Consider the following 27,435-nt stretch of genomic DNA (forward strand, 5'->3'; position numbering starts at 1 on the left):
ATTTCATATTTCTCAGTTGATTTTAAAGTTCAAGCTTTTTTTTAGTTAATAAAATCAATTCCATGACTATAGCTGTAAAATTATGAAAAGCCCTCCAAAATACAGGTAAAAATATCTTTTTATTGAAAAACATGCCCTCCTAGGCTCTGCAGCCTTCTTTAAAATCTTAGTGGTAGTAATTTTTATTTCTCTATAAATTGTTTTTAACAGTCTGACTCTACAGATCACAGCTACCAGGTGTAATTCTCATTTTTCTAACTGCTAGGTGTACGAACTGTGTGAAATACACTGACATACATATATATGCATAAAGGTACATGGTGGAATCCTGTTATTATTATCATTACATGTTTGGCTTCAATGGACTTGCTCTATGTTCGTGCCTAGATACAATTTTTAGTAACTAATCCATTCTCTCTTGTCTTTTCTGTCTCTTCCATAGGAAATTACTGTGCACAATGTATTACTTATTGAGCTATCTTGCATTTTGTGACTTTATTGATACACAGTTAAAAAATACTTTGAGAAACTCGACAGGAAGATGGACTTCAAGTACAAAGTAGGACAACAATTAAAAGCAGAAGGTATTCAAAGAAACATTTACTGCAATTACAGTCTGTGACTCTACATGGTCAGCAAACACGGAATCAAGTTGTTATTGCAGGTAACTCCAGGAATTTCTTATTTTTATTCATTTCAACCCTAACTGAAATAATTGCATGAAATAGGTACCGAGGGCTTTGCAAAATAAAACGTGTATTCTGCATTTCAAACTCCTGGCGTGGGAATTCCTAATTTTAGATTTGTCTATGTGAGACCAGCAGGAGAGGCTCTGAGTTTTTGTAGTAATCTTTGTATTAGCCATGTACCAAGAGCAGTAAGTGAGAGTAAACAATTAAAGGTCTGAGAAGTGATATGATGCTTGTAGCTGAACCAAGCTGGACATTCAGGTGGCTGTGTGTGTTATGTCACTTCAAAAGGGTAACTATAAATCACAGAAGCTCCAAATGCAGGAAAGATGTATTTGCCAGTGAAAGATGAAATATTATTCAAGAGAAGAACTGCACAATATTATGTGTTGGTTTGTATACTGCATTTCAGGGCACCTATGACAACTGAATTTGGGGGCTCAGTTTCTGATATGTCACCTAACAAGCTGTTTTATGACCATTAGCAGGCTAAAATTTTCATTTTAAATGCCTAAAAAGGAGAGCTTAATAGTTCTATGATGCTGAGCTAAGTGTGTGTCTGTAGAATACAAGGGTAAGAGCTGGCAGCAAAAAGAAACAGCTTTGAGGAAAAATAGTTGATTGAGCCTACAGTTCTTAGTGAAATATTTTACATGTACCTGTCCATTTGATAATTTCTTCTATAAATGGGTTTCACACTTTAGGGATGATGAAGGCAGAATAGATCTTAATCTCCCTGGAAAGTGTAGGCTATTAGAAGTTAATTACAAGACCTCAGTTTTGTAGCAATACAAATGGGACTTTATAACCTTAATGACCACAGGTGTGAGTTCTTGTTCCATTTGTACCTTTGCAATTATTCCTAAATCTTGTGGGATTAATATTCCAGTTGATCATGTGCTATTGGAACTTTTTTTCTTCCTCTTGACTGTGTCAGCAGTTAGCCTAAAGATGGAGAGGAGCTTTTGATGGGAAAATAACAATCTGCTTTTTATCATGCCCACATTTAGGCAATTTGTTATGGCAAGACCAGGCTACCCACTCCTGCAGGAATTATTTTATGATCTGCTGTTCTGTTAGGGCAGACTTGCTTCCTACTCCATGTATTGCATGCTCTGTTGTCCATCTTGTGACCAAGGGCTTTTCATAGAAATGTCTGTTGATTTTGTGACATCCTGTTTCATTTTTCCCGCAGCAAAATGGTCTTTGGGCCTCCTGGGGAAAAAATATTTCAGTAACACTGGTGGGGGTGAACAAGGTAGTGTACAAAAAACAAAAAAGGTGCCTACACTTTAAATTTCTTGTAATTTCTGTGTAATTATATTAGCTATGTCACAACAACTATTGCTCCAGATATTCATACTATAGTGTCATCTTGTAATTAACCTGCTGTGCTTCTGGATCATTGCAGTCACAAAGTGCTGTGCCAGGTTTTGAACTGAAAGCTCAGCATCCTGGTCAGATTATGTTCTGCCACCATATTGTATATTGTCTGAGCAGTCTGTATGACTCTGTATACCTTTTGAGTAGTCTGTCCAGCTGTAAAAACCAATAGAATACTGTTAATTTAGTCAAACTAATTCCCAAGTAGTGATTTCCTTTCTATTCCCCCATCTCATTTTGCTAAAGTAATGCCAAACCACAGACAGTATAAAATGTTCTCAACATGTGTACAATGACCCTTGCAGGAAAAAAGAGTTGTAAACTGTGGCAAATCTACTTCAGACTATCAGGACCAGGGAGGTAAAGTCATGGGTCCTGGCAAACAGGGACAAGCCAAAACCAGACAGGGAGCAACAGAGAGTGACTCTGTGGATTGTCACTTCTTGGTTTAAGCTTCCATAGGGGGTGAGAGAGAATGGCAAATGTGGAATAATGAGCTGCAGCCATGCATACATGCAGAGCTGGTCCTAGGCAAGCAACAGCTGGGCACGAGAGCTGTTCAGAGCAGAGGAGACCTGTTGCTTGCTAGAAGCCTGTCACCTTTACTGCTGTTGGTGGGGAGTCCATCATGCCAAGGCTGAAAAAACAGTGGTCAAACATCCTGTCCCTGGGGAGGTATCAAGGAAGCAAACCCACAGTTCAGGGACCTCCTGGGTCAGTAGTTGTAGATGTATCTTCATGTGTTACAGCTCTCGTAGCTTGTCTTCCATGAGTTTACCCAGCTGCTTCTTGGGAGCATTTATATTCTTCCTGATCAGTGATTCTTCTGGCATAATTTCACACACAAATATGGTGACTGCACATGGTTGCATAGGATACACAGTCAACTGGCAAGGCAGCAAACAAATTAGACTCCTTACTACACTTGAGCAGCTTCCTGACTGAGGGGAAGGGAAGAAGATTCAGAGAGTATCCAAAAAAAGGAGACTACTAGCTATGCATGTAGGTTATTCTTTCTTAGAGGATATTAAATTGAGGATGTGCCCAAAAGTAGAAGATGCTTCTGTTCTAGCAAATATTGATAAATTGGGTAAACATGTCCTGCTGCTATTTTCCAAGAAATGGGGGGAGCTGCTAGTAAGGTAGATGTAACTGAGAAAATTATATTTTTATTATCTATCTCTGTATTATCCATGAACAAGTCTTCCTCATCTGCACCAACAAAATTTCCATCAAAATTATCAGTATTTGCAAAGTTGATGCAGACCTTGTAGATTCCCCCAGAGATCTGATTATTGTGCCTTACTCTCATGCTTTAGTGTATGGGAAGGGAGGTCCTTTCCCATAGTGTGGTACAAGTTTAATCTCTGTGCCTGTTCTTAGAAAAGCAGTTTCCTGTTTGTGCCTTGCAGTGACTAGGCAGCCCTGCATACAGGCCTTTTCCCAGAGGGAAATGAAGTCCAGAAGGCAAAACTTCTAAATAACCAGGATAATCTCGCAGGTCTATGAACTCCTCCTCAGCTGAAACCACAAAGGTCACCAGCTGTCTGCATACCAGAATTTAAACAGACACATTGCTGCTCACCAGAATAACCAGGAACAAGTAAATGACAGCCCAGTGGGTAGACAACATACTTGTGAAGGAACGTGTTGTTGATGATAAACCTATTCTCCACCTGCAAACCCACAAAAGCAGCATTACAACCAGGAGCTAAGACAGGTGTGATTCATATGGAAATGCAATTGTTTGTAGGCACAAGACGCCTTCCCACAAAGACATGCAGCCAATCTTGAGGTGAGAGAAATCCAAATACAAGTGGTTGTTCTAACTTATTTGCCTTGGGCTATATTACCTTCCTCTGGGGGAGAAGAGAATAGTAGCTAGGAAAACAACAAAAAATGCTGAATACTAAATGCAGAACCTTCATTCATTCCTCTGGGTTGGGCAATGATTTCTGCCTCTCTTCCTCAGATCCCTGTCATGTTGATAGCTCAGAATCTTGTCCTGGAGACAGACAACTGGGGGCAGAAGCGGACAGAGGCATTGCACGCAGGGAGGGTGAGGCACTCAGACTTCGGTGCAGTTTACATTTTTCCAGTGCAAATTACTTTCCTCTCTTCAACACTCTGGTCCTTTACATCTTATCGGGCACAGACACTGCACAGCCATAACTGTGTTTTCTCGTGGCCTTAATTTAATTACATGGAGACGGGAGATAAATTATTTAAAAAATGCTCTTTAAGGTATTTGTTCTGCCATTTCCTTCAAACAAAAGCATCTCCTTTGATTATGACTCCCTTGATTACTGAGGAATGCACTGCTCATGACAGACGCAGCCCTGGCTGTGGGTGAAGATGTGTGTGCCTAGGCCCGTGTCAGCGGGGTAGGGTTGTGGCGTTCCCTCAGCCCAGATCCGGAAGAGCTGAGCATCTGAAATGCTGAAGTCCACACCTGCAACCTGGCTCGGGGCCAGGCAGCTCCAGCAGACCCGACTCACCTTGTTGGACCTTTGGCACCAAGGCTGATGCTGTCACTCATGCACTGAGCTGCACCGGCTCTGTGCCTGTCAACCCGCGGCTGTCTGGGGTCTGCGTGCTTTTGGATCAGTCTGGTACCCGTTCCTGGAGCATGGATAACAACTGACAGCCCTGGGTCACCCACGGATTGCTGCTGTGGGAAGAAAGGGAGGACAGTGTCCAGCTTTCACATATCACTCTCTGGTTAGAGTGCTCAGAGGTGGGTACAGGAGAATGGGACGGAGTGGCCCCCAGTGACTCCCTCGAGCCCTACCCCCCATTTTCCAGTCCCGGGAGGTGGCTGAGTGACAGACGGACCGAGGCGGATCTCCTCTCACAGCCCCTCTCCCCACGCTGCGCCCCAACACCCAGTTATGAGCAGAGGCAATGCCACCCCGCACCGGGACCTCAGCGTCCCACGGCCACTTTGCCCAGTTCCACCCCAGGCGAGGAAAGCGGGCACTTTGGTGCCCGGGCGGCACGGCGGGGGCGCAGGTTGGGCGGAGGGGAGAGCCCCGTCCCCGCTGCCCGGCCCGCCCCCGCCCGGCCCCTGCGGCCGCCCGCGGCCAAGTGCGCGGGGCGGAGCGGCGGCGCCGGCCCGGGAGCCGCAGTCGGTGCGCGCCGGCCCGCGGGGATGCTGCGCTACAGCTCCGGGCTCACGGTCACCGCCACCACCCCCCGGGGACAGCCCGGGGACGGCGGCCGCGCCCGGCGGAAGGTGCGCGGGGCAGGCGGGGGGGGCGGCGGGGAGGGCCCGCGGGAGGTGTCGCGGGGGAGCGGCGGTTCGACACCCCCTCTTGTACTTACCTGCGGAGCGCTTTTCCTTTCTTTCTTTCCTTCTTCCCTTTTTTTTTTTTTTTCTTTCTCCTCTCTTATTTTGCGCTGTGCGAGAGCATCTTTCTGTGCGTTCGATGTAGGTGCGGGGAAATGATGAGCTTCTGGGGTGTCCCGCAAGGCTTTTGTAGTGCTAGTCCCTGGCTGTTCGGGAAGGTGTACTTGTGTTGGAGACTTTCTCCCTGCACCTTTGAAATGTATCTGGATATCTGAAACTCAGAATTTGCCTGTCCAGGCTCTGCCTGTTGTGAGGAGGCTCGCCACAACGATTTAGATGGCAATAGTAATTTGTTTGGATAATCAGTTTCTCAGATACAGGAATATGATTTATTGATGTATTTTTTTAATTTTATAGATGCATTAAATAATAACGATGTATTAATCTGTTGGGAAGTGCTTCTAAAAAGTTGTTAAAACTCATGCAGATATGACAGGAATGTCTCTACAGCCACCCAGCTTTAAATAGCCCTTTTCTTGCTGCTGTAACCACACTGCTATCATTGTGAGTGCTCACTCCACATGTGAAGAAATAAATCAAAATAAGTGATAATCTTGTCCTTACAAAGAAGTACCCCCATGTGATCATGAAACTTCTTGATTTATGTAGTGATTGTTTTAATGCTCCAAAATTATGAGTTCCTAATTGAAACAATGAAGAACATTGTGGTGCTCTGTTTTACATGATAGCAAGAAGGTCAGGCTCTTCCACAGCAAAAGATTGCTGGTCTTCATAAAAATTGAAGTTGCTCATGTATGTGGAAAAATTAAGATGACTTGAAAGTCATAGTTATGTTTCCTGTGTGTCTTCCGTATTCCCATTGAGTTTTCCTATTTTACTATTTCTTAAAGAAGTTAAAGTAAGGGAACTTGTGTTTAGGTGATAATTTTCGTATTTTCACCCCCTTGATAGATTTACTGGGCATGATGTAAGATGAACTGTATTTGATATATTCTCTTAAGGAAACTAGTAAAAATTTAATTTGCAAATACAGCCCACTGGGAAGCTGTTGTCCCTTTTTTTTAGTGAAATATGACTCCCTTACCATGAGTTGTAAGAAGAGGGGAGGAAGACAGTTAGAATAACTGCTGAATAAATGAAAGATGTGTGTCACATTCCTGTGTGTTTGTGGTCACAGGAAAAGTGCCCTTTAATTGTGTGTGGAATCTCATAGCAGAGCTTTCATAAATGGAGCAGGCTAATCAACAGATAAATGAGCAAAGAAAGTACTTTCTTCTTTGCTTTTTAGGACTGACTGAAATTAAACATCCACTCTTTTTCTGCTTTCACCTTCAAAAGTCTGAAGCTGACACTGGGCTTTAGGCAACGGGAGTGATTTTTGTGCGTTGAGCTGGTAGGGTAGTGGATATTTACTTGACAAGGGTGTTTTCCCTATGCAGTTTTATTAGCAGACAATATCAACAATATTAAATTCTGGTGATGTTTAACTCTAAAGTTGGTTTGAAGCTGGATCAGTATTGAACCACATCTTTTCTGTGGGGCTCCTGTAAAAGTCTTATTCTAAGACTGGTTGGTAGTACAGCAGCCTGTATTTTTCTATTGCTGTACTAGTAATTTTGGTTATTCTGTAACAACATTGCTCGTTATTTTAATGCTAGCTCTGTAATTATTTCAGTCCATAGTTAACTATGATTAATGCCTTTCTGGGTGCTTCGTTTTTTAGAAAGGGGGAAGAAGAGGCTGAAGAACATTACTCAAACAGAATCTGTCATCTGTATTTGTTTTAAGTTGCACCCTAGTGATTTGAGTAGGATGGTAAACATAAATGTGGATTGTGGATCTGGGCCACGAATTCTCAACATTTTAAACTAACCTAGATTGGTTTTTTTTCCTAACTGCCATACTGCAGTAGCTCTCATCCATGCTGTCCCAGTAGCCTCTTAGAAATCTGGTAAAAAAGCATGTCCTGACCTGTTAATTTTCGCTGCACTCAGCAAACTTTTGCTGTCTGGTGTTGTGCTGGGCTGAACCTGTCAGTCTTTGTTTTTTTCTCTACTGATTTGTTTCACAAGTGATGCCAGATGAGCTTTGGAAACGCCACTTATGGGTTGTTGGTGTCAAAAAGCCAAGAGCAAACACAAAATGTCGGTACCATTAAGCTTACTTATATTGGTGACTTACCCAAGCTGCAGATGCTGCAAATTAAACAAAAAACTGAAAGATTATTAGAAATATACCTGGTTCTTCTTCTACCCGGTATTTCTTTTTGAAAGTTATGCTCACAAAGTGACAATGTCAGTGACATAAAGGGAGGGTGGAAGCCACGTCTGTCCCTGTTTTTTCTCACTTGTTCTTAGTAAGCAGTTGAAGGAAATTGAATCACAACTTTTCCCCCATTGGAGTAGTTCTCATTCTCCTCCCCATCCCTGCATTACCCAGTTGGTTTCTGGAAACTACTTCTTCATCCTCATGCACATTATCCTGCCATTGTTTGGCACTGAGTCGAGGCACTTCCTGTCACGGTCTCATTTCCATTTTGAGGCATCACTGCAGCAGTGTTTGCTGTTGGAGGAGGGCTCGCTGTGATTTCCATGTGGGCCTCCTCATTCATTTGCTCCAGTAAACTTGCTGACAAATGGTACAGTGTGTTGATTCTTCAGAAAGCACTGCACAGCAAGAACAGTATATGTACAGTATTTGTGACTGCTTCTGGGGGTTAGAGGAAAAAGTTCCAACATCTGTAGTGTTTCTGAATTTTAGCAGTTTGGTCTGTGTTTCTGTCCCTAGGTAGAATGCATCATCTGGGGCCTACGAGGAGCAGAAGTGGATGGCTGCTTTATATGTTTGCTGCTGTTTCCCCAGGGATGCTGAGGAAGTCCTATTGTTATAAACAATAGCGAAAGTACAGCCTGTGTAGGTTTGTCCCAGCAAGGAACTGGGTGGTACTTTGCCACTGCTGTACAAGCCTTACTGGGCATCACTTCAAGGCTGAAATCCTCAGCTGACTGCCAACTGGGGTGGGGGAAATGATTTGGGGGTAATGGATAAGGCAGAGTGAAAAGGGCAAGAAAAAGCAGTTTAAATGATAACAACCCTTTTATTGTACAGTGGTTTTAGTCTCAACAAATTGCTGTTGTAAATTTGTATTTCCAATCTATTTGTTATGCTTTGACTGCCATTCTGTGATTTCCTTCATAGTAGCTCTGTGATGTGACAGTCAGTCATGACCGGTTGACAGGTACAGGGGTAATTACTTATTTACAATCACTGCACCCTGAATCTGTGTTGCCTATAATTAGCCCTGTACTGATTAGTAGGCAAGCTATTTGCCAGCTTCAGAGAATCATACACAACTCAATTTCTCCTAACTTTGAATTGCCAGTCATTATCTATTTCTGTTTATCTGAGGATTTTTTAATGTTTTATCCTAGCAATCCATTCATTTATTTTTGTGCAGTTTTCCTTCATTTGAAGTCACTGTAAGGAAAAGTTGGCCTCTTCTGTCACTTCCTGCACAGCAGAGATTCAGTTCTATTTCCTATTTATGACTCTGGTCTTTGTTTGCCTACATGGAGGAATGCCAGTCTCTGTTTCCCTTCACGTTGTAAACGGGGATGTTTTAAGAGGAAAGAGCCTTACTAAGCTAATGGGAAGAAAGGGCAGGGGAAATGGAAATTAAATAGGTGAGGAAAGGTGATACCGATTACATTATGAATCCAAGAGTTTTGAAGATGAGGAGTTTATTATCAATAGATCTTGATAACTGACTTGTAAGTGGGAAGCACCATCAGCTTCTGTAGTATATGGGGAGAGTGTGGTGTTCTTAGAACAAACAGAGCAGTCAATCTGTGTCAAAAGCCAGTGTGCCAAGATTGATCATTTTTAAATGCATTTCATTGTTTCAGAATTCTTTATCAAATATGAATGCATAACCTGCTCTTATGCTAAGTTTTGGGGGTGTTGTGTGACTTTGTGGCTTCTTGTTCTAGATTTGCTAGCATATGCATGAATGATGAATTAACAATGCACAAAAAGTTGCCTTCACAGATGTGTCCAAAGAGTAGGTTATATTTCACCTTGATCTTCTTAGAAACTTTTTATTCCTTTTTCACACATCTCACATATTTTATAAGAACTTTATCTGCATGTCAGGACATTGTTCCTTATTGGCAGAACAGGCCTAGCAGGCCTGGAAGACCAAACTGAGAGAAAGATGGAAGGCAATACATAACATATTTTAAATACAGTTGACAACATACCAGTAGTCGAAATGCTGTTGATTTGTCCTCTCAACAGATTTAAAGAAAGGAATTAAAAACAGTGAAGTTGCTGCAGATATTTGCAGATAGTTCTTCCAACTGCTTTTGCTTGGGAAGAAGAAAAAGTTAAAGCCCGTTTGAAAAGTTGAAAAAGGTCTGAACTTTATTGCCATTTTCAAGGGCAAAGGAAGTGCTGTGATGACCTGTGAGCTGTGAGCTGGGACAAGTGCAATGGGAAGGGGTATTTCAGAGAAAGACACACATTGAGCATGGCTGAAGGTAGGAAGTCAGGAAAAACTGGGGAGCTCTAGATCCCATGAGATGCTGGCCTGTAGAAGAGCAGTGGTGATGGCCCACGGTAATCATGAAAGGGATACTTCAGAGCTTTACAGGAAGAGCTTTAAGAGCTCTCTTTGTTGTCAACAGACAGCTGGGATTTCACAGGAAGGTATTGTGCAGCTTTGAATCTGGACTGCCAAAATTCTTATTTCAGCATTTGCTGTGCTCTCTTTAGGACTTACAGTTGTTTTCCACAAAAATGTCTCTTGAACAGGACTGAGACTGAAAGTTTTAACAGAATTTCTTGTATGAAATGCACTGATTTGAAAATATCCTTACACCAAAGATGTCTCAGCCCTAAGCAAGGCAAACTGCAGGTGGGGACAGAAAGATATCATCCCTACTGGCTTTTCTAAAATCAGTTGGGAAACAACACTGCTTAAATTCTTCTGAAGTGTTTTGAAGCTTAGTTTTTATAAATAATTTGTATGTAACAGATTTCAATAATATTCCTATTCACATTCAGTGGAGTTGCAGCACTGAGGTATCCCTTGCCTCAAATATTTGGCCATATACTGAACAGAAAAGAAGCATTCACTCTAAAATACACTCTGTTTCTAAATAATCTCTTTTGAAGATTAAAAGTATGGCCAATCAGCAAACAAAACTCAGAAAGTAGAAAATGATGTTCATTGTTCTGTTCTCTCAGTTCTCAATGTCATTTATGAGTACATAAGAACAAGTTGTTGATTGAAATGGATTTTTTCTATTCAGGTATGTAATTATGGGGATGCCCTTGAATTATTTTTTGCCATCTAAAAACCCCTCTAACCTTTAAAAAATAATCTTTTGGCAGCTATGTAGAAGGTAGAAAATAGTAGATTCAAACTTGAACGTTAGTACAGTTCATTCTGTAAAGAGAATTATGAAAATATTTTTTTATAATGCCTAAATCTTGTTTTTCTTTCAGATGAACGTCTGTAGGTTACGCTTGACGGTGCCACCTGATGAAGTCTCACAGCCTGAACAGGGAGTGAAGGAAACTGAAAGAAAGAAAAGCGTAAGTTTTAAGAATCAAAGTTAAATTCTGTATAAACTAGGAGTAAATATATAAGCCCTCCATGGCTGCTGATATTAGTTGCTGTGAGCTTTGAGCCTGAGCCTTGGAGTTAGGGATTGCAAAACTGCAAGAAGGACAGTGGTGGAGGAACAACAGAGGGTGTGGAGGAACAACAGAGGATTTGGAGGTGATTTGTGACTGAGGTACCTTTAAAACTTGATTATTTGATATTTATATTTCAAAGAGCAGGAAACTTATCAGGAGCTGGGTCTTGCATCAAACAGGATCTTGATCCTCAGCTGAAGGGGATTTCATGTTTCATGTAGGCTTAGCAGTGTGCAAGGTTTGGGCATTAGTGTGTATGGGAGCTGCTGGGCCAGGGACCTTGATGTTTTGCTGTGTCAGCTAATTTTGGTAAAGGGTGATGTGCAAATAAGAAATACAAAATAAAGAATTTAAGATTGTTCTGAAGTGAAAGTGATTTGAAGGTCATGTGCTTAGAAGGGTTCAGAATGGGAATTTCTTTGTAGAAACAAGTAGATGCACACAAAAAAATCTTAAATCTGCTTTGGTGCAGAACTAGTTCTTTAAGAGCTATTTCAGAGTAAGAGATGATGTTTAACTTGTCTTAAGGATAGTCTAAAAAGGGAAGCTGGACAGGCTCTACAACTTCACCACATTTATACTTTGATAAACCAAAATCAAAGAAGTTGGTGAAGTTTGCCAGACCCAATGTCTGAACAGTAAAATGACAATAGGAAGCAAAACAGCAATAGGACTTACTCGAAATAATTTCTTAGTGATACTTAGAGGCAAAAATAACTGTAAAATTACTCAGAAAGACAAACATTCCGAAGCAATAAAAATAAATGCAAAGTAAAATGACCAAGATAAGGATTCCTTATCAGATATTTCTTGTGCTTGAATATTGCATACACTCAGGTTTTCATTCAGTGCTCTGGCAGAGTAATTGATCCTTCAAGTTCTAGAACTGCTACTTACAGAATAGATTAATAGACCTTAATGCAAACTATCTTTGGGCCAGCATTAAATAGTAATAATTCATTTTTTACAGATGGGTTTAGTTGTGGCACTTAAGCAGCTTCTCTGTCAGTCTTTTGCCAGCTTGTATCTGATTGCAGCAACCCTCAGACTGGCCTAAGCTTATGGGCTCACTGCCCTGAGAGGAGTCTGAGTTTGTTTTTGAGGAGGGTAGATATTGACTCACGGCTTACTCATTTTATGGAGCTGAGTAGTGCAATAATAAGAAAGAAGTTTGAATGATTAGGGCTGGGACAATTTGTAGTGACAATTTTCTTATGTGACCAATTTTTTTTCTCTGTGGGACGTTATATTTAATGAGAGCTGTTATTTCCCACATAATACAAGTAAAAGCGAGTGGGCTTCATATCAGAGAATGTTAAGGCGAGGATATGAAAGATAATAAATACATTATTTGGCTCAGGATACTGCTCAGTGATTTTTAAGAGATGGAAGCTTTTTAGCTGAGACCAAAAAAACAGTGTGTGTTTTAAATGCTGTATGTTCTGAGCAGTTTTCTGAAGTTCAGTGCTTTGAGACAATTTAAAGATTTTTAGAAAGCATACATAAAGTCTTCACAGCTAGATGGGATTTCATCAGTCAAACTCATAGCAATCAAAAACCCCAGAGGAATTGTGCCATCTATTTGTGTTTTATAGATTCTGTGTCATTAACAAAATCACCCCACAGATTGCAGTGTATGGAAGCAGCTCCAGAAAAATCACTGATTGTGAACTGGTCTTTCCTTATGTCTCTAAAGCCAGGCAGTAATATATTACGTGCAGATTTTTATTGTCTATGTAACCTATTGCATTATCTATTTGAATGAGTTATACAATAACTTACAGTGCACACATGCCTCATGACTTAGTCATGCTGTGATGCTTTTACTCCAATTTAATTAAAAAAGTCTCCTAAAAGCAGTGATCAGATATCTCTGCTGATCACCAGTGTTCAGCTGACTTCATGTTAATGAAATCACTTAAAGCACTTGGAGAAGAACAAATTTAACAAATTTAGGTAATCCACACACCGTCCTTTGAGAATTGTGCCCCCTTTTTGGAAATAAGGATAATAGAAATTAGGGAACTGCTCCATTTTCTGCTTTGCACTTGACAATTTAAGGTAAAAAATCCAGCTTCAGTAAGAATAAAGTTTTAACATCAGATTCCTTGTTGGAATCTAGAGTTCTGTGCTGTCTTTATATGCTGTGTGACTTACAGAAATGAACTGCAGGGGTAATCTGTGGGATTGTACAGTTTTTGCTAGAGTGCTCAAACGAGTCATGCAGTCAGAGCAGGGCAGGACACTTATCCTGTTTGGGCAGGACAAGTGCTGGGGAGAGACAGACTATTCCCTGTCTCTGTCTCTGCTGGTGAGGGAGGAGAGCAAAGGCCTCTTAGTGTCCGAGGGAATGCCAGGAAACTATAAATACGCCGTGGCGTGACATTTGGTTGTAATCTCTCCTCTTTCAAATCTTTCATTAGAAGGAGGTGATTTTGAGCTGCCCTGGTTTGACACAGTGATGACTCACTGACTGTTTGTTACTTTGCTCCATCTTTCTCGGGCTCAGGACCACTAAGAGATGTTTCAGTTGCAGAATCAGCTCATGAGCTGCACAGCAGCTCTTGCTAGTGCTGATCCTTCCAGTGACTTGTTTTGCAGATCAGAAGTGATCCAGTGTCAGTTGGTAGCTGTTGGCTTGGCCTTTTTCACCGTAGTCCAAGCTTCATGGAAAATGTATGCTGTACTTCATTCGATCTGTATCAGTGCACTAAGTTTCTAGATTGACTTTTTTGTTGCTATACATCCACGAAATAAAAATGATCTGGTGCAAGAGATAAAAGTGATGGATCTGGGTAGTTTTTTGCAACAAAATTGCTGTAGGCAATACTGTACTAGGGTGGCCTCTCCCTGTCTTCTGTGAAAGGCTGGCAGGTGGTGCAGTTAGAGACTGATCTCAGAAGCTGAAAGGAGAGTGAGCTTGTGCTCCAGTGTGTCAGGTTGGATTTTTGTATTTATATTTAGGCTGTGATACGTTGGAAGAAGGATTTGAGAACTTAACTGACAGGTAGAGGCTGGTTGGTTGGTTACAGGCTAAAAGCCTAGTGCTGGATATCTCTGAATTGTCAGCACTTTAGGTAGAGAGGATCACAGACTATTCTGATTTTGTTCCATTACTTTTGTTCATGATAGACAATGGATGACAGTAGTGTGAGGCTGTTTACTTCACCATGAAGTACAAAGGCATATTGTGTTTGGCAGATTGTATGCAAAATCTGCATGTCCTGAAGCCTCTTGTCTTGCATAATAAAGGGCTACCAGACAATTGTATTGTCCCTGTTTGGGATTGAGCTTATTTTTATCCATCAGTCTCTTTCTTCACTGTCATGGCTAAATTTGGAAGTGTCATTGGAAGCTGCAGCTAAGCTTTTGAGGGCAGAATATGGAGATACATGTAGACAGACTTTTTTCATTTGGACACATGGACAAGAGAATGAAAATGAGATGATACACCAGAAATTTGTGTCACTTTACTGTCTTTGTGGCTTTTACCTGAGTTTGAGCGGCGTTTAGTCTTAAACTCTACTTGGTACTTTGGCTGTGTACATCCTCAAATGCTTGAATTTACCCCAGCACAAAAAGTAGGCTGTGAAGAAACCAGAGGAGGGATTTGCTCCTGTATGTCATGGTGAGAATCAAGCAGAAACTCGTGTCAGTCCTGGATCAAGAATACGAGTGCAGTGAGCAGGGGCTGTTGTGCACATTGAATCTAGGACAGTGCCTATTTTCTCTGCTGCCAGCCCACTCCTATCTGCAGAGCAGAACTTGTACCCTAGCAAATGTGGCTCATGTGCTACAGGTGGCTGATGTTACTGTTCCTCAGTCTCTCCAGCACTGATTGCCTGATTTTTGATGTGTACTAATTAAGCGACACCTTCATTAAAACCAGCCCTACATGAAAAGCACAGAAAGAATTCCCTTGACTTCTGAGGTTACTACTGCATTTGTTGTATCTTATTTTCCTAATGCATAAACATTGGTGTTCTGTGTACAGATTTCATGGATGAGATATGACTCTTTATAATGCCTCTCACTTCTGTGTTTTGAGATGGATACCTAAATTCTACACCCAAGGAGCTTAAAAGTTGGAATGTGTTAAGCAATGCTTCTTGTTTAGCATCATGAATTTAAGAACACTCATGTCTTTTATGTCATGGCATATTTTCCCCATTTTAATACTATTTGTATATAAAACATCCATAAATGTAACAAGATTTTAATGGGCTGTAGAGAAATATGAAAAAACACAACAGAGGTACCTTTTATCAGAGCACAGTAACTGTTCTTGGTGACCTCAATGTTATAAATGTGTCATTTTACTGAACAGAAAATATGTAACCTAAGTAACAACCTGAATATTCTTGTTCCTTGTATAACTACTGAACAAGTAAAAGATAACTGGATATTTCAGAAACGTCTGGAATGTGGCTGTTAAGGAAAAGATAAAGCCTCACTTAACTGATACAGTTCTTGTTCAAAGTTTTTAGATGTGTAGGTAAACAGAAGATCATGAGTCAGGAAAATTTGAAGGCCATATGAATGCTAAACCCAGAATTGTGTTAAGCATTACATCAGACGTCCTTTTTCCCTCAAAATATCTTCTGTGCTTTTGCTTTCAATTTTGGGGCATTGCAAAGTATGGGGCTATCTGACTTTAATTAAAAAGACTGATGGAGACAGATTAGGAAGGACTTCATTCCTCAGTGTTATTTATGATGCCAGTAAAACCATGGGCCATAGAAAAAGCAGCTAACAACTCAAATTTAGGGTTTGGTTTTATAATGTCTTTGCTTCACCTGTTTCATGCTAACATGTGCTACGTCCTTGGACAGACACATAAACAGGATGCATGGCAATTATCAAGGCTTTTGCAACCTTGGGGTGTAGGCTTCTGTATTAAATACTTATTAGTTAAGTAAACACAGGCTACATTTCTTGAGCACATTCTGTGTGACCATACCAAGTACAACATGTCGGTTGCTGCAACACAGACAAAGCTGTTCCTGGAAGCTGATACAGGATGTATGTGCATCTTGCTGTTACCTTGGGCTGTCACAGCACTGACTGCAGGCACAAAGAAATATTCACAAATTGCTTAAGCTTAATCTGCCTTTTCAGATCAGCAGCTCACATCAGAAGGGATTCGACTGATATTTTGACCTTAAACAGGGATGGTTGACTAATCTAATGAAACCTTCTTCGAGCACTTTTCTGCTTAACTTTACAGTATTTACTTGCATATATTTACTTATGCTGTTATCTTCACTGAGATGTCTCACTGTAGTGGAGGCCACTGAGGACCCTCTTGGAAAAATATGTGGGTATGTGTGGGACATAGAGGAAAACAATGAAAAGTGTTTGACTGTAAAAAACTGTTCTGTATTCCTTGGGGATGTGGAAAATCCAGGATTTATGAAAGAGGAAACATGGGAGAGAGAGGATGTGATAGAGGAAAAACAGAGGACAAGGCAGAAAAGGAGAAAACAGTGAAGGGAGAAAAATAGACAAAGGTGGGTGGAAGTGGCTTAAGAGAGGAGGCAAACTGGCAGAAAGTGTACTCGATGCATACTTAGTGACACAGATCTGTGGAGAAATTTGAGAACTGAGCTATTCAGCAAGGCCTCCTTTAGAGGCAAAGGTGTATTAAGAAAGTCAACAAGGAAAGGAATCCATCCAACTCTCAACCCTGCATTGAGCAGTTTTCTGATTGTAATCCGTCCTCTAAGAGGGGGCTGCATCAGGTCAGCCCTTCTCTGTCTGTTTGTACAGAACCCTGAAACAAGTGGTCACTGAGTGGAAATTAGGAGTTACCAAACAGAGAAAAGGGGGAGTAGAAAATAAACAAAGCTGGAATAGAACAGCAATGAAAATGGCTAAAGAAATATGAGAGAAGTTATTTGTGTAGTTGTTGGTTCACACAGCTTTAAATCAAGCAAGAACTGTACTGAAATTTTAACAAGTGCTTGTCTGAGGATTGTGATACGAAGGAGGAATAAGGAGAAGGTAAAAACAATATCCTGAGTTTTGGGAGAACTGTACCACTCAACAGATGATGGAGATTCTTTTAATCTTCTGAAAGAGAAGTAACAAAAGCATCTTGGGAGGCTTGTGCCAATACAGATTATGGGCAAGTTTAGCATTGTTACAAGAGCCATGTAAGCAGTTTGCCTTTGTGCATTCTTAATCCTGCATGTGCTGCCCAATATGATGTAAATTTAAGTCTGTTCGTCTGTGAAATACATATGTAAGTGCCATGAGTGATTCCTTAGGAATGTGTCCATAATATTCTAAAAATAAGGAATTTGGTAATAGTTTTTCATACAGAATTCTGCAAACAGCACTTTAGACAATTCTGCTAGTGTTTCAGAGGTACAAAGGGTCTTGGTATTGCTGGTATTCAGCTGTTCACCTCATTAAAAATGAATGATCATAGGCAAAGGGTATGGATTTATGAATTCAGTGTCTGGTGCCTTGGTAACCTCTAAACAATCAGAGTGATTATTCATTCTGTTATCAGGAAGATGGAAACTTGTGTGTAATCCCATTATCCAGATGCAGGGGAGGAGCTGCAATGAAGATATGAAAGAAACCGTACAACCCTGGAAGCAAACAAACACAAAAAAGTTTTGAGGCATGTCCCATCTAGTTCCTGTATTTCTCTATTCTCAAAATATCAGGTGTGGAGGTTTTGTTTGTGCACATCCAGAGAACAAAACAAGAAAACCCCCAATAATACATAGTTATGAAATGGCTGATTATGAAGCTATGGAACTTTGCATGTAATGTTTACAACGTGCAAAGTTATATCATGTATAGGTAGGGCTGGCTGCCCAATGTTTTATCATTAAGTGGTTTTAAGGCAATTTTGTTGTTTTTCGCCTGAAATGTTCTTTATTAGGTGTCTGCTCTGTGATTGTTCCCCTCCCAGCCCTGCAACCCCCCCACAAGCTTCAGGAACATGATTAAGCTATTAATTATATGGTAAAGGAAAATGTGTAGGATTTACAATTTTGGAAATCTGCCAGTGCCTTGCAGGAGGGACACAATATAAAACAAATGTCTGTCATTACCCATTTTTCTTAATGCAAGTAAATTTTCATGTTCATTTTCCCCTTATCCAAAGAAGTATTTATTCTTATGTTACCACCATAGCTGTGTTTGGCTGCTAAAACTGAAAGTGCTGCTGCTTTAGACTGCAGCTGCTGTCCTCTCATCTGTCAGGGTAAGGGCTGGAGATGTTCTAGGATGCAGCTGCAGGTGGATATAAGACACTGAGCTTTCAGCCTCTGTTTGGTGTCAAAGAGAGTATTTAGACACTGCTTAGACTCCTAATTTACTAAAGGTTGTCCTGTTGTCTTTATTGAACAAAAAACCCCAAACCTTTTCTAAAATCAATGTAATAAATATTCTCAAATTTACCTGTATCCTGGTATATCCAGCATAAGAAAGTTCAGTAAAATCACCTAGAACTGATTTTCCCCCAGAACTGGCCTTTCAAAAGCAATGTGCAAAGCTAAGCAGTAACAGCTATGTTTCCAAACTTTCTTTCTAACTTTCCATTCAGAAATAACCACTAATTTTAGGTTTGTAGTTTGCAAATACTTCAGGTTAATGAAGAATATTTTTCTCCTCTTTTAAACAAAGTCATAATGTGAAAGTCTCTTTGTCTAAGCTAATGGTTTAAATTCTTTGTAATCAAGAAGAGAAGTGAGTAGTTCTGGAGACTGACTCATTTCAGATGCTTGCTACAGAAGGATGTTCCTCTGGGTTGGTTGGAAGGAAGGCTGGGTGAGTAGTCAGGTCAGGTGGTTACATCTGACCTTGCAGATACTTATTTACATGCTGAGGGAAATGATTCCTGCTGTTTGCATGAATATTTTTCTTACTAAGTGTATTGATGAGATAAGAGGAGTCTGTTGGGAAGAGTGCCTTGAAGCAAGACATACAACTTATCACAAGTACGTTTTAAAAATTTCTGCAGATCATTAAAATAACAAATGTAGTCACTTTTAAACAGCCTTTCTACTGACATAGCAAGACCTGATTTAGAAGATTTATCCTTCTACAATAGTTAATAATACTGGAACACCCACATGAATGCTGTTTCACAGCTTTGCCCTAGCTCTTACAATGTCAGTTCTACAACTTCTACAAGAGAAATGGAGCCCTGAAATGAGCATTTCATTGCCTTGGAGGCCCTTACTTAGCTTTAAGTGCAAACTGAAATTCTACTTTGTTTATCTTCAAGATAAGCAGATATTTTCCAAACTCTCTTTTAAGGAACCTTGCCTAAAATGTTTTAATTACCGTTTCTTATAACTTTCAGTAATTTTAAAGTAAATTTGTGAATTTTTATGTTTCTTGCAGCAGGGAGTTTGGGCAGTGAGGGACAATTCTGTGGTTGCAAGAGTTTAGAAGGAACTAGAGACCTGACAATGCTTTGCAAGAATGCAGAAAAGTAGCATATGTTGATGAAAGAAAATAAGCCAGGATAACTTTTTCTCACATGGCTCTACCTCTCCAATCTGTTTCCTCTAGCTGTGCCTATGTCATTTCCATTAAAGGCTGTGGAAAAAAGACATCTCTATATTCTCTATGAATTATAAATTGGTCATCACTATAGTTGGCTGTCTCTCCTGGCCCTATGTTGCTGTTTTTTTTTTTTTTATTCTAGTCTGATTTTAAAATTATCTCCCTTTTTTCTTTTTTTCCCCCACTTTCAGGAGCTCTACCACGTACCAAATGGGATGTCTCCAGGGAAGCTCTCTCACGGGATGGTCTATGGTGTTGTGCACCGAACTGACAACAACCATAAGAGAGAAATGGTGGTTTATGGCTGGTCAGCTGATCAGCTGAAAGAAGAGATGAATTACATTAAAGAAGTGAGTTACAGTTTCAGCTTCAGCATTTGTCAAATATCCTTTCCATATATCCATGTAGAGCTGTGAGTGTATAATGGGATGACTGCTGTCCAGCCCAACACCTGAATTTGAATTGGGAACCTCCTCAGAAGCTAAAGGCTTACCTTGTTAGCATTTGAATTGAGAAAAAATATGCTATATATATACTTGGGAACTGTGCAGTCCAGACTCAAGGCCTCCCTGCCAAGTAAGTGGTGCTTGAAAATTCTTGCTGACAGGAAAAACTGTGTAAGCAGACACCTGGAAGGACAAACTCTCTCTCCTCTCTTCCTTTGCTTCCCCATCCCCAAGCCCCCCAGGTTTGAAAAGGCTTCTAAATTAGGTGATGTAGTAAAATCACTGGGGTATATTTTGGGGCAGCCTTAAAATAGTCAGCCTAATAATGATGTCTTTGTACTACTTTCTCTGTGCATGCACATTTATCATAATTGGCAGAAGCTCTCCTGAAAGACCAAAAATGTATTTCTGATGCTGCTTGAAATTTTTCTGTGCCTGAAACTCAGCCCATCAGTCCTTGGCTCTCAGGCTTTGGCAGTAACACCCTGATTACCCCAGGGCAAATAATTTGACCTTCTTTTTCCATCCACCCTCACCACCCATGGAACCATTGGTCAGTGGTTATCAGGTTACACTGATTCAAGTGCAAATGCAGTTGATATAAAGGGAGGAACACTGAGCCAAACCAGCAGTGTAAGAGACTGTAATTATGTATGGTCTTAACATCTGCCTGGTCTCTGTAACTATCAGCACTTGCTTCTTTCCCTTATTACTCACAGTTTGTGAGCTCCCCTCCCAGTGTTCACCACTCTCAAGCTTAGGGCATGTCAGGGTATGTCACTACTGCAGTGCTGGCAAAGCACACAAACTGCCCTGGTGCTGTTTTCCTGCCTGAGTAGTTTCTCTGCCCTGTTGGGGTGGTGTCAAGGAACAGGTGAATTGTCATGCACAGGGCCAGCTCCCCAAACTCCACTATTCCTGGTACCTGGGCTAGATTGCTTAGGCTGGGACCATCTCCCTGCCCTTTTCTGTTCCCAGCCGGCTCATGGCAGGGAGGGACACGACACACCAGGTGAACTGCATGTCTTGCTTGTGCATTCAGGGTACTGATTCTTCCAGGAAAAAGTGGGAAAGACATAGGAAGACGCATACTGGCTCTTGCTCTCCCATCTTCTGGAAGTTGAGTTCAGCTGTGCTAATTTGTGAACTTTGGCCTGCCAGATAAGTTTTGCCTTTAAAAGCAGAGTCTTAAAAATAAGAGTCCTGAGCTTGTCCTCATATGTGCTGACTTAAACAGAACAAAACTGATGGGCCATGTCAGAGCTGCTGATGGTCTCCTCTGGATCTGAGCACATAGGTTTGGTGGCCAGTGCCCTTCTTTGTGGGAGGGAGTGGGTGTGCTCTCTGCAGGGCTCCTGGAAACATCCCCTCTTGTATAAAGCTCTGCTCGAGTTTTCCCCACACCCCAAGCCTGTGCAGGTAAGCTTAGGTAAACTCGATGCCTTAGAGTATCTGCAGTCAGTCTCACCATTTGATAGGGGTGAAGGGGAAAAAGGAAAAAAGAGTTTGAATTATGTAGCTGGAATGTAGACTGTAGGCAAACAAGATTGCAATGGCATGTAAACTGGAGCTGGAAGCCAGCTGTTTTTTTTATTTTTGTTTTTGTCTTTTTTTTCCTTTTTTTTTTTTTTTTTTTTAAGACAAGGAATAATTTGCATCCACAGTTCTTAAAATCAAACTGAGTTCTCTGTTCTTCAGATTTGAAATTGCATTGGTAAATAAAGTCTGAAATTAGAAGGGTTTATCTTCAAAGGATACTCAGGGAGAAGTAACCACTTTCAAAAGTATGAAGGTGTATTAAATCTATGTGTGGATGCTTTTTTTCAGAAATAAAACTATATATGCTCAAATTAGTTTTAATTCATTTAGTAATCAGGTTAGAATACCTTATGGATAATTTAACTTAAATTCATTTATTTAAATTATTAATTTATAAATGTTTAAGTGTCTACAGAGAAGTTTAGAATTACTCATAGAGACAGGTATTTGTATGATCCCTATGTAGGCAAGTCTTGAGACTTAAGTTTTTTTCTTGTTCTTAAGAGTAAATTGTTGTTATGCAGAGGTAGATTAATAATGGAAATTATGGAAAGTAACAATGAAGAACATAGAAAAAATTCATGTCCTATTATAAACATTATTATCTATAAGTTTCATAAAGGCATTTGATTTTTCTGACAACAGGTGAGAGCAACTCTGGAAAAAGTAAGAAAAAAAATGTATGGTGAATATGATGAAATGAAACGAAAAATACAGCAGCTTACAAATGAACTGAAAGTAAGTATCCACTCACTTGTAGGGAAAGCATATGGGAATAACTGCCCCGGTGTTATCTAGAAACTTTTCTTTTGCTTTAGCAGAACAGAACTGATTTTCCAATTCATTCCAGTTCATTGGTTTATGTGACATCTGTAGTTTCCTTTCTTTCTTTATCTTTCCATCCAGGAAGGTAAAGCAGGACAGTGATACTTTTGCATATGGAATTACTAATTGCCTGGAAATTCTTGGAAGTAAAAGAATGACCTTGATACCATTGTCTTTGTGTATTCATAATTAGTGGAGATGTATGTACCAGGAAGCTGCTGGTGAATTAACTAAATAAGGTTAATAGTTAGGAGTAATGGGTGACTTGGTGTCATTTCAACACACTTTGCTCTGTTTTACTGACTCTGTTTTTCAGACGCTGTGGTAAAAGCAGTAGCAGTATTCTTTAATATAAAAGTGCTTGACAGTTCTAAAAAATTACCTTTTTGTTCTTAATTGAACATTTCAGTGGTCATTTGATAACCTCTCTTTCTTCTGACACGCTGCTTTAGCAATAAAAGCTGTTGCAGTCTGTAGAAGTATCCTTCATATTAAACTGCTGAGTTCTTTGGTCCAAAAAATCTCCCTGAAAACTTGCTTTGGATTTATATTCAACCTTGGTTTTGACAGCCCTCATTCAGGTGAAGCTTTGGGAATTAAAGGTATTCTGATTTCAAGGGATTGGGACGCTGATTTGTGCCCTTCTGCCATCCTGATTTGGAGGCTGTCAGTTCCCTGCATGCTGTATTAGTGATAAAAATCAGACCTTGCTGTAAACAGGTAGTTCTATTCTGTGGCAACTAGTCTCAAAAAAAACCAACAAACAAACAAACAAAAAAAATCCAAAAAATCACCCTGACTTGAGAGGAGGAGAGAAAGAAAACTGTAAACTGTTAAATAGTTGTAATGCTGCTGACAAGACTCTCCCACCCAGTGTACATGCAGGTAAATGCTGATTCAGGTGCAGTTTTGTTGTCTTTGCTGCTGATCTTTACTGAATAGCACTGGTGATATCCTGCACTTCCAGATCTTTTGTCAGACCAGTAGAAATCCTGCTTGAGTCAGAAATTCTTTCTTAATTAAGGGTTTCTGACCAGCTCTGACAGAATATCTAGTTCTGCAGCAAATTAGCAGTTTATGAAGCACTCGTGACATAAATGGCACATTATGAGACAACCCTCCCCTTTTTTAATACTCTAAACTGCCTGAAAGGAAGCACAAGTGTTGTTCTACCCGATAAAATAAGCTTTTTGTTTGGTTGGTTATTGGTGTTTGATTTTGTTTTTACATGACTGTCACCTTTTGCCTATTTGGGTACCCTGTCTAAAATCCTTTCTGTACTCTTTGCTGCAGCTTTCAATCACTGTGCCTTTGTTCCTATCAATTTTCAGGAATACTTTTTTTTCATAAAGTTTGTTTGAAATTTGTACTTCCAATATCCTGCCCTGGGCTTCTTCACCACAAGGTCTTTCTTATCTTGTAACTTTCTTAATCCATCCAAAGCATTTCTGCTTTTGTTTGTTTATCTTTACATGAGCACACATTTATATAAGGTTAACAGCAATTACTTGGCTTCTGCTCCCTATGCTGACCTAATCTGTGTATGGCTTGGTTACTGAACACTCCTTGTCCTCCATATGAGTCCCTAGTGTTCTTATGTTTTTATCAAGAAACAAATGTGATCCAACTAAGAATGTGAGTTGGGCTGACCTCCATTAGTAACACTCCCTCTTTATTATTGGATTGTTTGTGATTATTTACACTGTTTGGGTTTTGGTCTCTTCTTGAATGAAGTAATTTTGTGCCTTTTTTCCCCCTTCAGTTTTTGAGCATGTGTTTGTGTACATAACAGAAAATTACTAATTTTCACACAACAAAGCACTCTGACTTCTCCTCCTTGCTTCGTATTGTTTCATCCTTAAGTCTTCTTGATGTTGCTTCTTTATGTACCTGATTAGTCAGTTCCTTCTTAATTAAGGCTTTCCTACAGTTCACCCAAACCTTTCTAGATTTCCTTATTTCTTGCATTCTTCTGATTCTCACTCTGTGACTTTTTACAATCTGCCCGCTCCATGTACACAATCCTTCTGAATAGAGAGCTGCCAAGTGTCCTCTTGTCCTTTCAAAAAGAACAGCTTCTGCAGTGACTGCAGACTAGCAGTAAACAGAGATACTTGTGCCTTATTTCTGTTAGCATTATTTTGTTCTGTTAGCAAGTTTTGTTTGTTTGTTCATGAGGTGCAAAAATATCCTTGGAGGCCTGTACACTCTAAGCATCCTAGTACTGTGAAAATGAGCGTCGGGGTCTTTCTCTTCTGTAGCTCCCTTTGAAAGAATAGGTAAACTTGATAATTATTCTATATAAAACTTTTTTGTTTTTGTTTTGTTTTTTTTGTTTGTTTGTTTTTTCCTGCTCAGGTGACAAATGCTCATCAGGAATCCTTAGAGACTCATGTGCGAGTGCAGGCGGCAGCCTTAGATAGCTTTAGCGAAATGAACAGCTCCTTGACATCAGCATCAATAGACTTGCAGGTACATCTTACCAGCTGTGTCCCAGCTGACAACTGCCTTTGCTAACGTGGGGTTAAAAGCATACCTACAACATGGGTGGCAGGTGTAGATTCTAACACTGAACCAGACCATAAAGTACTGTCTTTGGTATCTAAAGCAACTTCTTTAGGAAACTAAGGAAAAAGAGTTCCAACGCCTGTGTTTAAAAAAACCATTAAAAAATAGTGTACAATAAAGAGATACTGATATGCAGCAGACTAATGCCACTAGTTGTGTCTCTACAAATTATCTGAGCTGAAAATGGGATCTGTTCTGTATAGTGCAAAATGATCCATCTCCTGACTTGTTCCTACCTTCAGTTGTTAACAGAAATGGGAGTGGCATATTTGAATGCTAAACACTTGTGAGACTTTACATACCTGTGAAATGTAGGGGGAGGGACAAAGTGGGAATGAATTTTCTTTTTTAAAGACTTTCAAATTCCTATGTAACTGAGCTGAACAACCTAATGTTCCTGCTTTCTTGATTGTCACAGTTTTTTTCAGTCTAGTGCCTTTTATATGTGTCACATGGCCCTTGGAGAGAAGAAGGGAAGATTATTCATACTGAAATGTATCCATGCTCCTTTCCTTTTTTTTTTTTTTAATAATGTTCCAGGACTTGATGTCACTGAGCACATTTCTCATGGAAATACCTTCTAACAACAACAAAAGCCATAATTTTAAATGTTAAAAGTTGCAAAACTGTTCACACTGCATTAGTACATCAGGAAGCTCTTTAAATGTCCTGCCTGTTTCATAATCTCTTGACTGTGTTAGTTCATCAAATTATTTCTGATTTTTAATATGTGGTTTGCCTCTTTCTTCTAGAAAACTCTAGTGGATGTTACATTGGAGAACACTGACATAAGGGAACAAATAAGGAATTTAAAACATACACACGAGCAATCTATGGAAAAGCTGAGAGAGAAGCAAAAGCAACTGGAAACAGCACAAATTGAAAATCAGTTACTGAAGTTAAAGGTGTGGTATATAAACTCCCCTAAAAATATTGCACAGTAAGGGCATTAGGAGTACATTAAAATAATTCCTTAGCCTTATTTGTAAAGGGTTCTTCATCCTTCATACCCTCATCATTCCCTAGAGCTCACATATTTCTGTAAATCGATACTGGTTTAATAAAAAAGAATTCCAGCTGATGACAGTCAGACTTTCCATACCATGGGATGTAGCATAAGATTCAGGGATGTTGGCAGATGAAAATTCAAACCATTAAATGGTTGTTAGCATCTTTTTCTATCAAGTGAAGGAGTATTATAACTCTACACAGTGCTATATGAATTTCTTTGATGTTGAGTTTGCTTGGCATTGCACCACAGGTGTAATTTGTTAAGTCTTATGAGCATGTGGTCAGCAGTACTCTTAAGTATCTTGAAAAGAGAATTAAGCTGTTTCTTTCAGAGAAATGCAAGGGAATAAAACACAAATTGTAAGGTTTTATATGCCAGAAAGCTTGACCATGTTCTCCCCTCATCTGCCAAATGTATTCCTTTAATCTCAAAAAAAATAAGCCCAGAAAAAGCCCCCGCAAAAAACCCAACAAAACCCCCACACCTTCTTCTACAAACCTTTGTTGCTCTTAAAATTGCTCAAAATAGACTAATTTGGATATAGTACTGTATCAGAATTTTTAAATTTTGAAAAATTTGTGAATTTTTTGGACAAATTTGTGAAATTAAGGTGACTGCTGCTTTATTCATGTTTCATTTTGTCAGAGAAAATGCTTCTTTTGGCTGTCTGGTGACTTGCATTCATGCTTAATGATGAATGGCTAAACAAGAAAACATTAACATAAGTGCATTTCAAATTACAGTTCATGTTCTAGTTTCCTCTCATAGTGGAGCTTTACAGGCTGTAAAAGTCAGGCTATTTTGTACTTGCTGTTGTCAGCAGGAAATAAATAGAGGGAAAAAAAACAAATAAAAGAAGCAAAGGTGATGCAATTAAGATTTTAAAACAGAAATTTGGACTTCACTATAATCTTAAGGACATGCATCAACAAGTCAGGGAAAGGTATGTCTGCTTCTGAGGGCTGAGAACCACAGCTTAAGTCTCAGCTCTACTGAATGTGTAAGGATTTGTTTATCTTCAAGCATGTCAAGGTCTGCAGAATACAATATACAAAAAGTCTAAATTTTGCCCTCAAACTTGCAGTTTTAGTACAAAATTAGTGAATAAAATACCTCATTACTGTCTTTGACCGTTAAATATAAAATCATGTATCAAAGGTGCCAAGACATCTGGGATTTAAATTCTAGGGGTGGATGTAAGAGGATGTGTGGAATCTGGGAGGTTAACAGTTGAAAAGCAGTAGCTACTGTACACCATGATTACATTCTGGATAGAAGAACACACCTATGAGGCTTATTAAGTAGGTTCAGTTTATTCATATAACCATAATAACTGAGATTGGAGATGTTGCTCATGAGTATTATAACAGATGCCCTGATACATCTGCCTTTTTATGCTTGTTTTTACTTTCCTCATTGCTCAAGCTA

General features: G+C 39.8%; 1 protein-coding gene across 2 annotated transcripts in view; it reads left to right on the forward strand.

Moving 5' to 3' along the window:
- The first annotated feature begins 5,201 nt into the window (after positions 1–5,201).
- The window catches only part of LOC113996160 (myocardial zonula adherens protein), a 54,212-nt gene continuing 31,978 nt past the window's right edge, over positions 5,202–27,435 (forward strand). Inside the window, exons 1-6 of one of the 2 annotated variants that reach the window (XM_027736890.2) lie at positions 5,202–5,307; positions 10,891–10,980; positions 19,809–19,967; positions 22,248–22,340; positions 24,786–24,899; positions 25,748–25,900. In XM_027736890.2, the coding sequence (XP_027592691.1) occupies positions 5,224–5,307; positions 10,891–10,980; positions 19,809–19,967; positions 22,248–22,340; positions 24,786–24,899; positions 25,748–25,900 (693 nt within the window). In that variant the 5' untranslated portion in view covers positions 5,202–5,223. The remainder of the gene's footprint in view (positions 5,308–10,890; positions 10,981–19,808; positions 19,968–22,247; positions 22,341–24,785; positions 24,900–25,747; positions 25,901–27,435) is intronic. The other variant, XM_027736897.2, reaches the window with a different exon arrangement.

This window comes from Pipra filicauda, unplaced genomic scaffold, assembly GCF_003945595.2.
Source record: "Pipra filicauda isolate LSUMZ 115617 unplaced genomic scaffold, ASM394559v2 scaffold7_size6619720_pilon, whole genome shotgun sequence".
Classification (NCBI taxonomy): Eukaryota; Metazoa; Chordata; class Aves; order Passeriformes; family Pipridae; genus Pipra; species Pipra filicauda.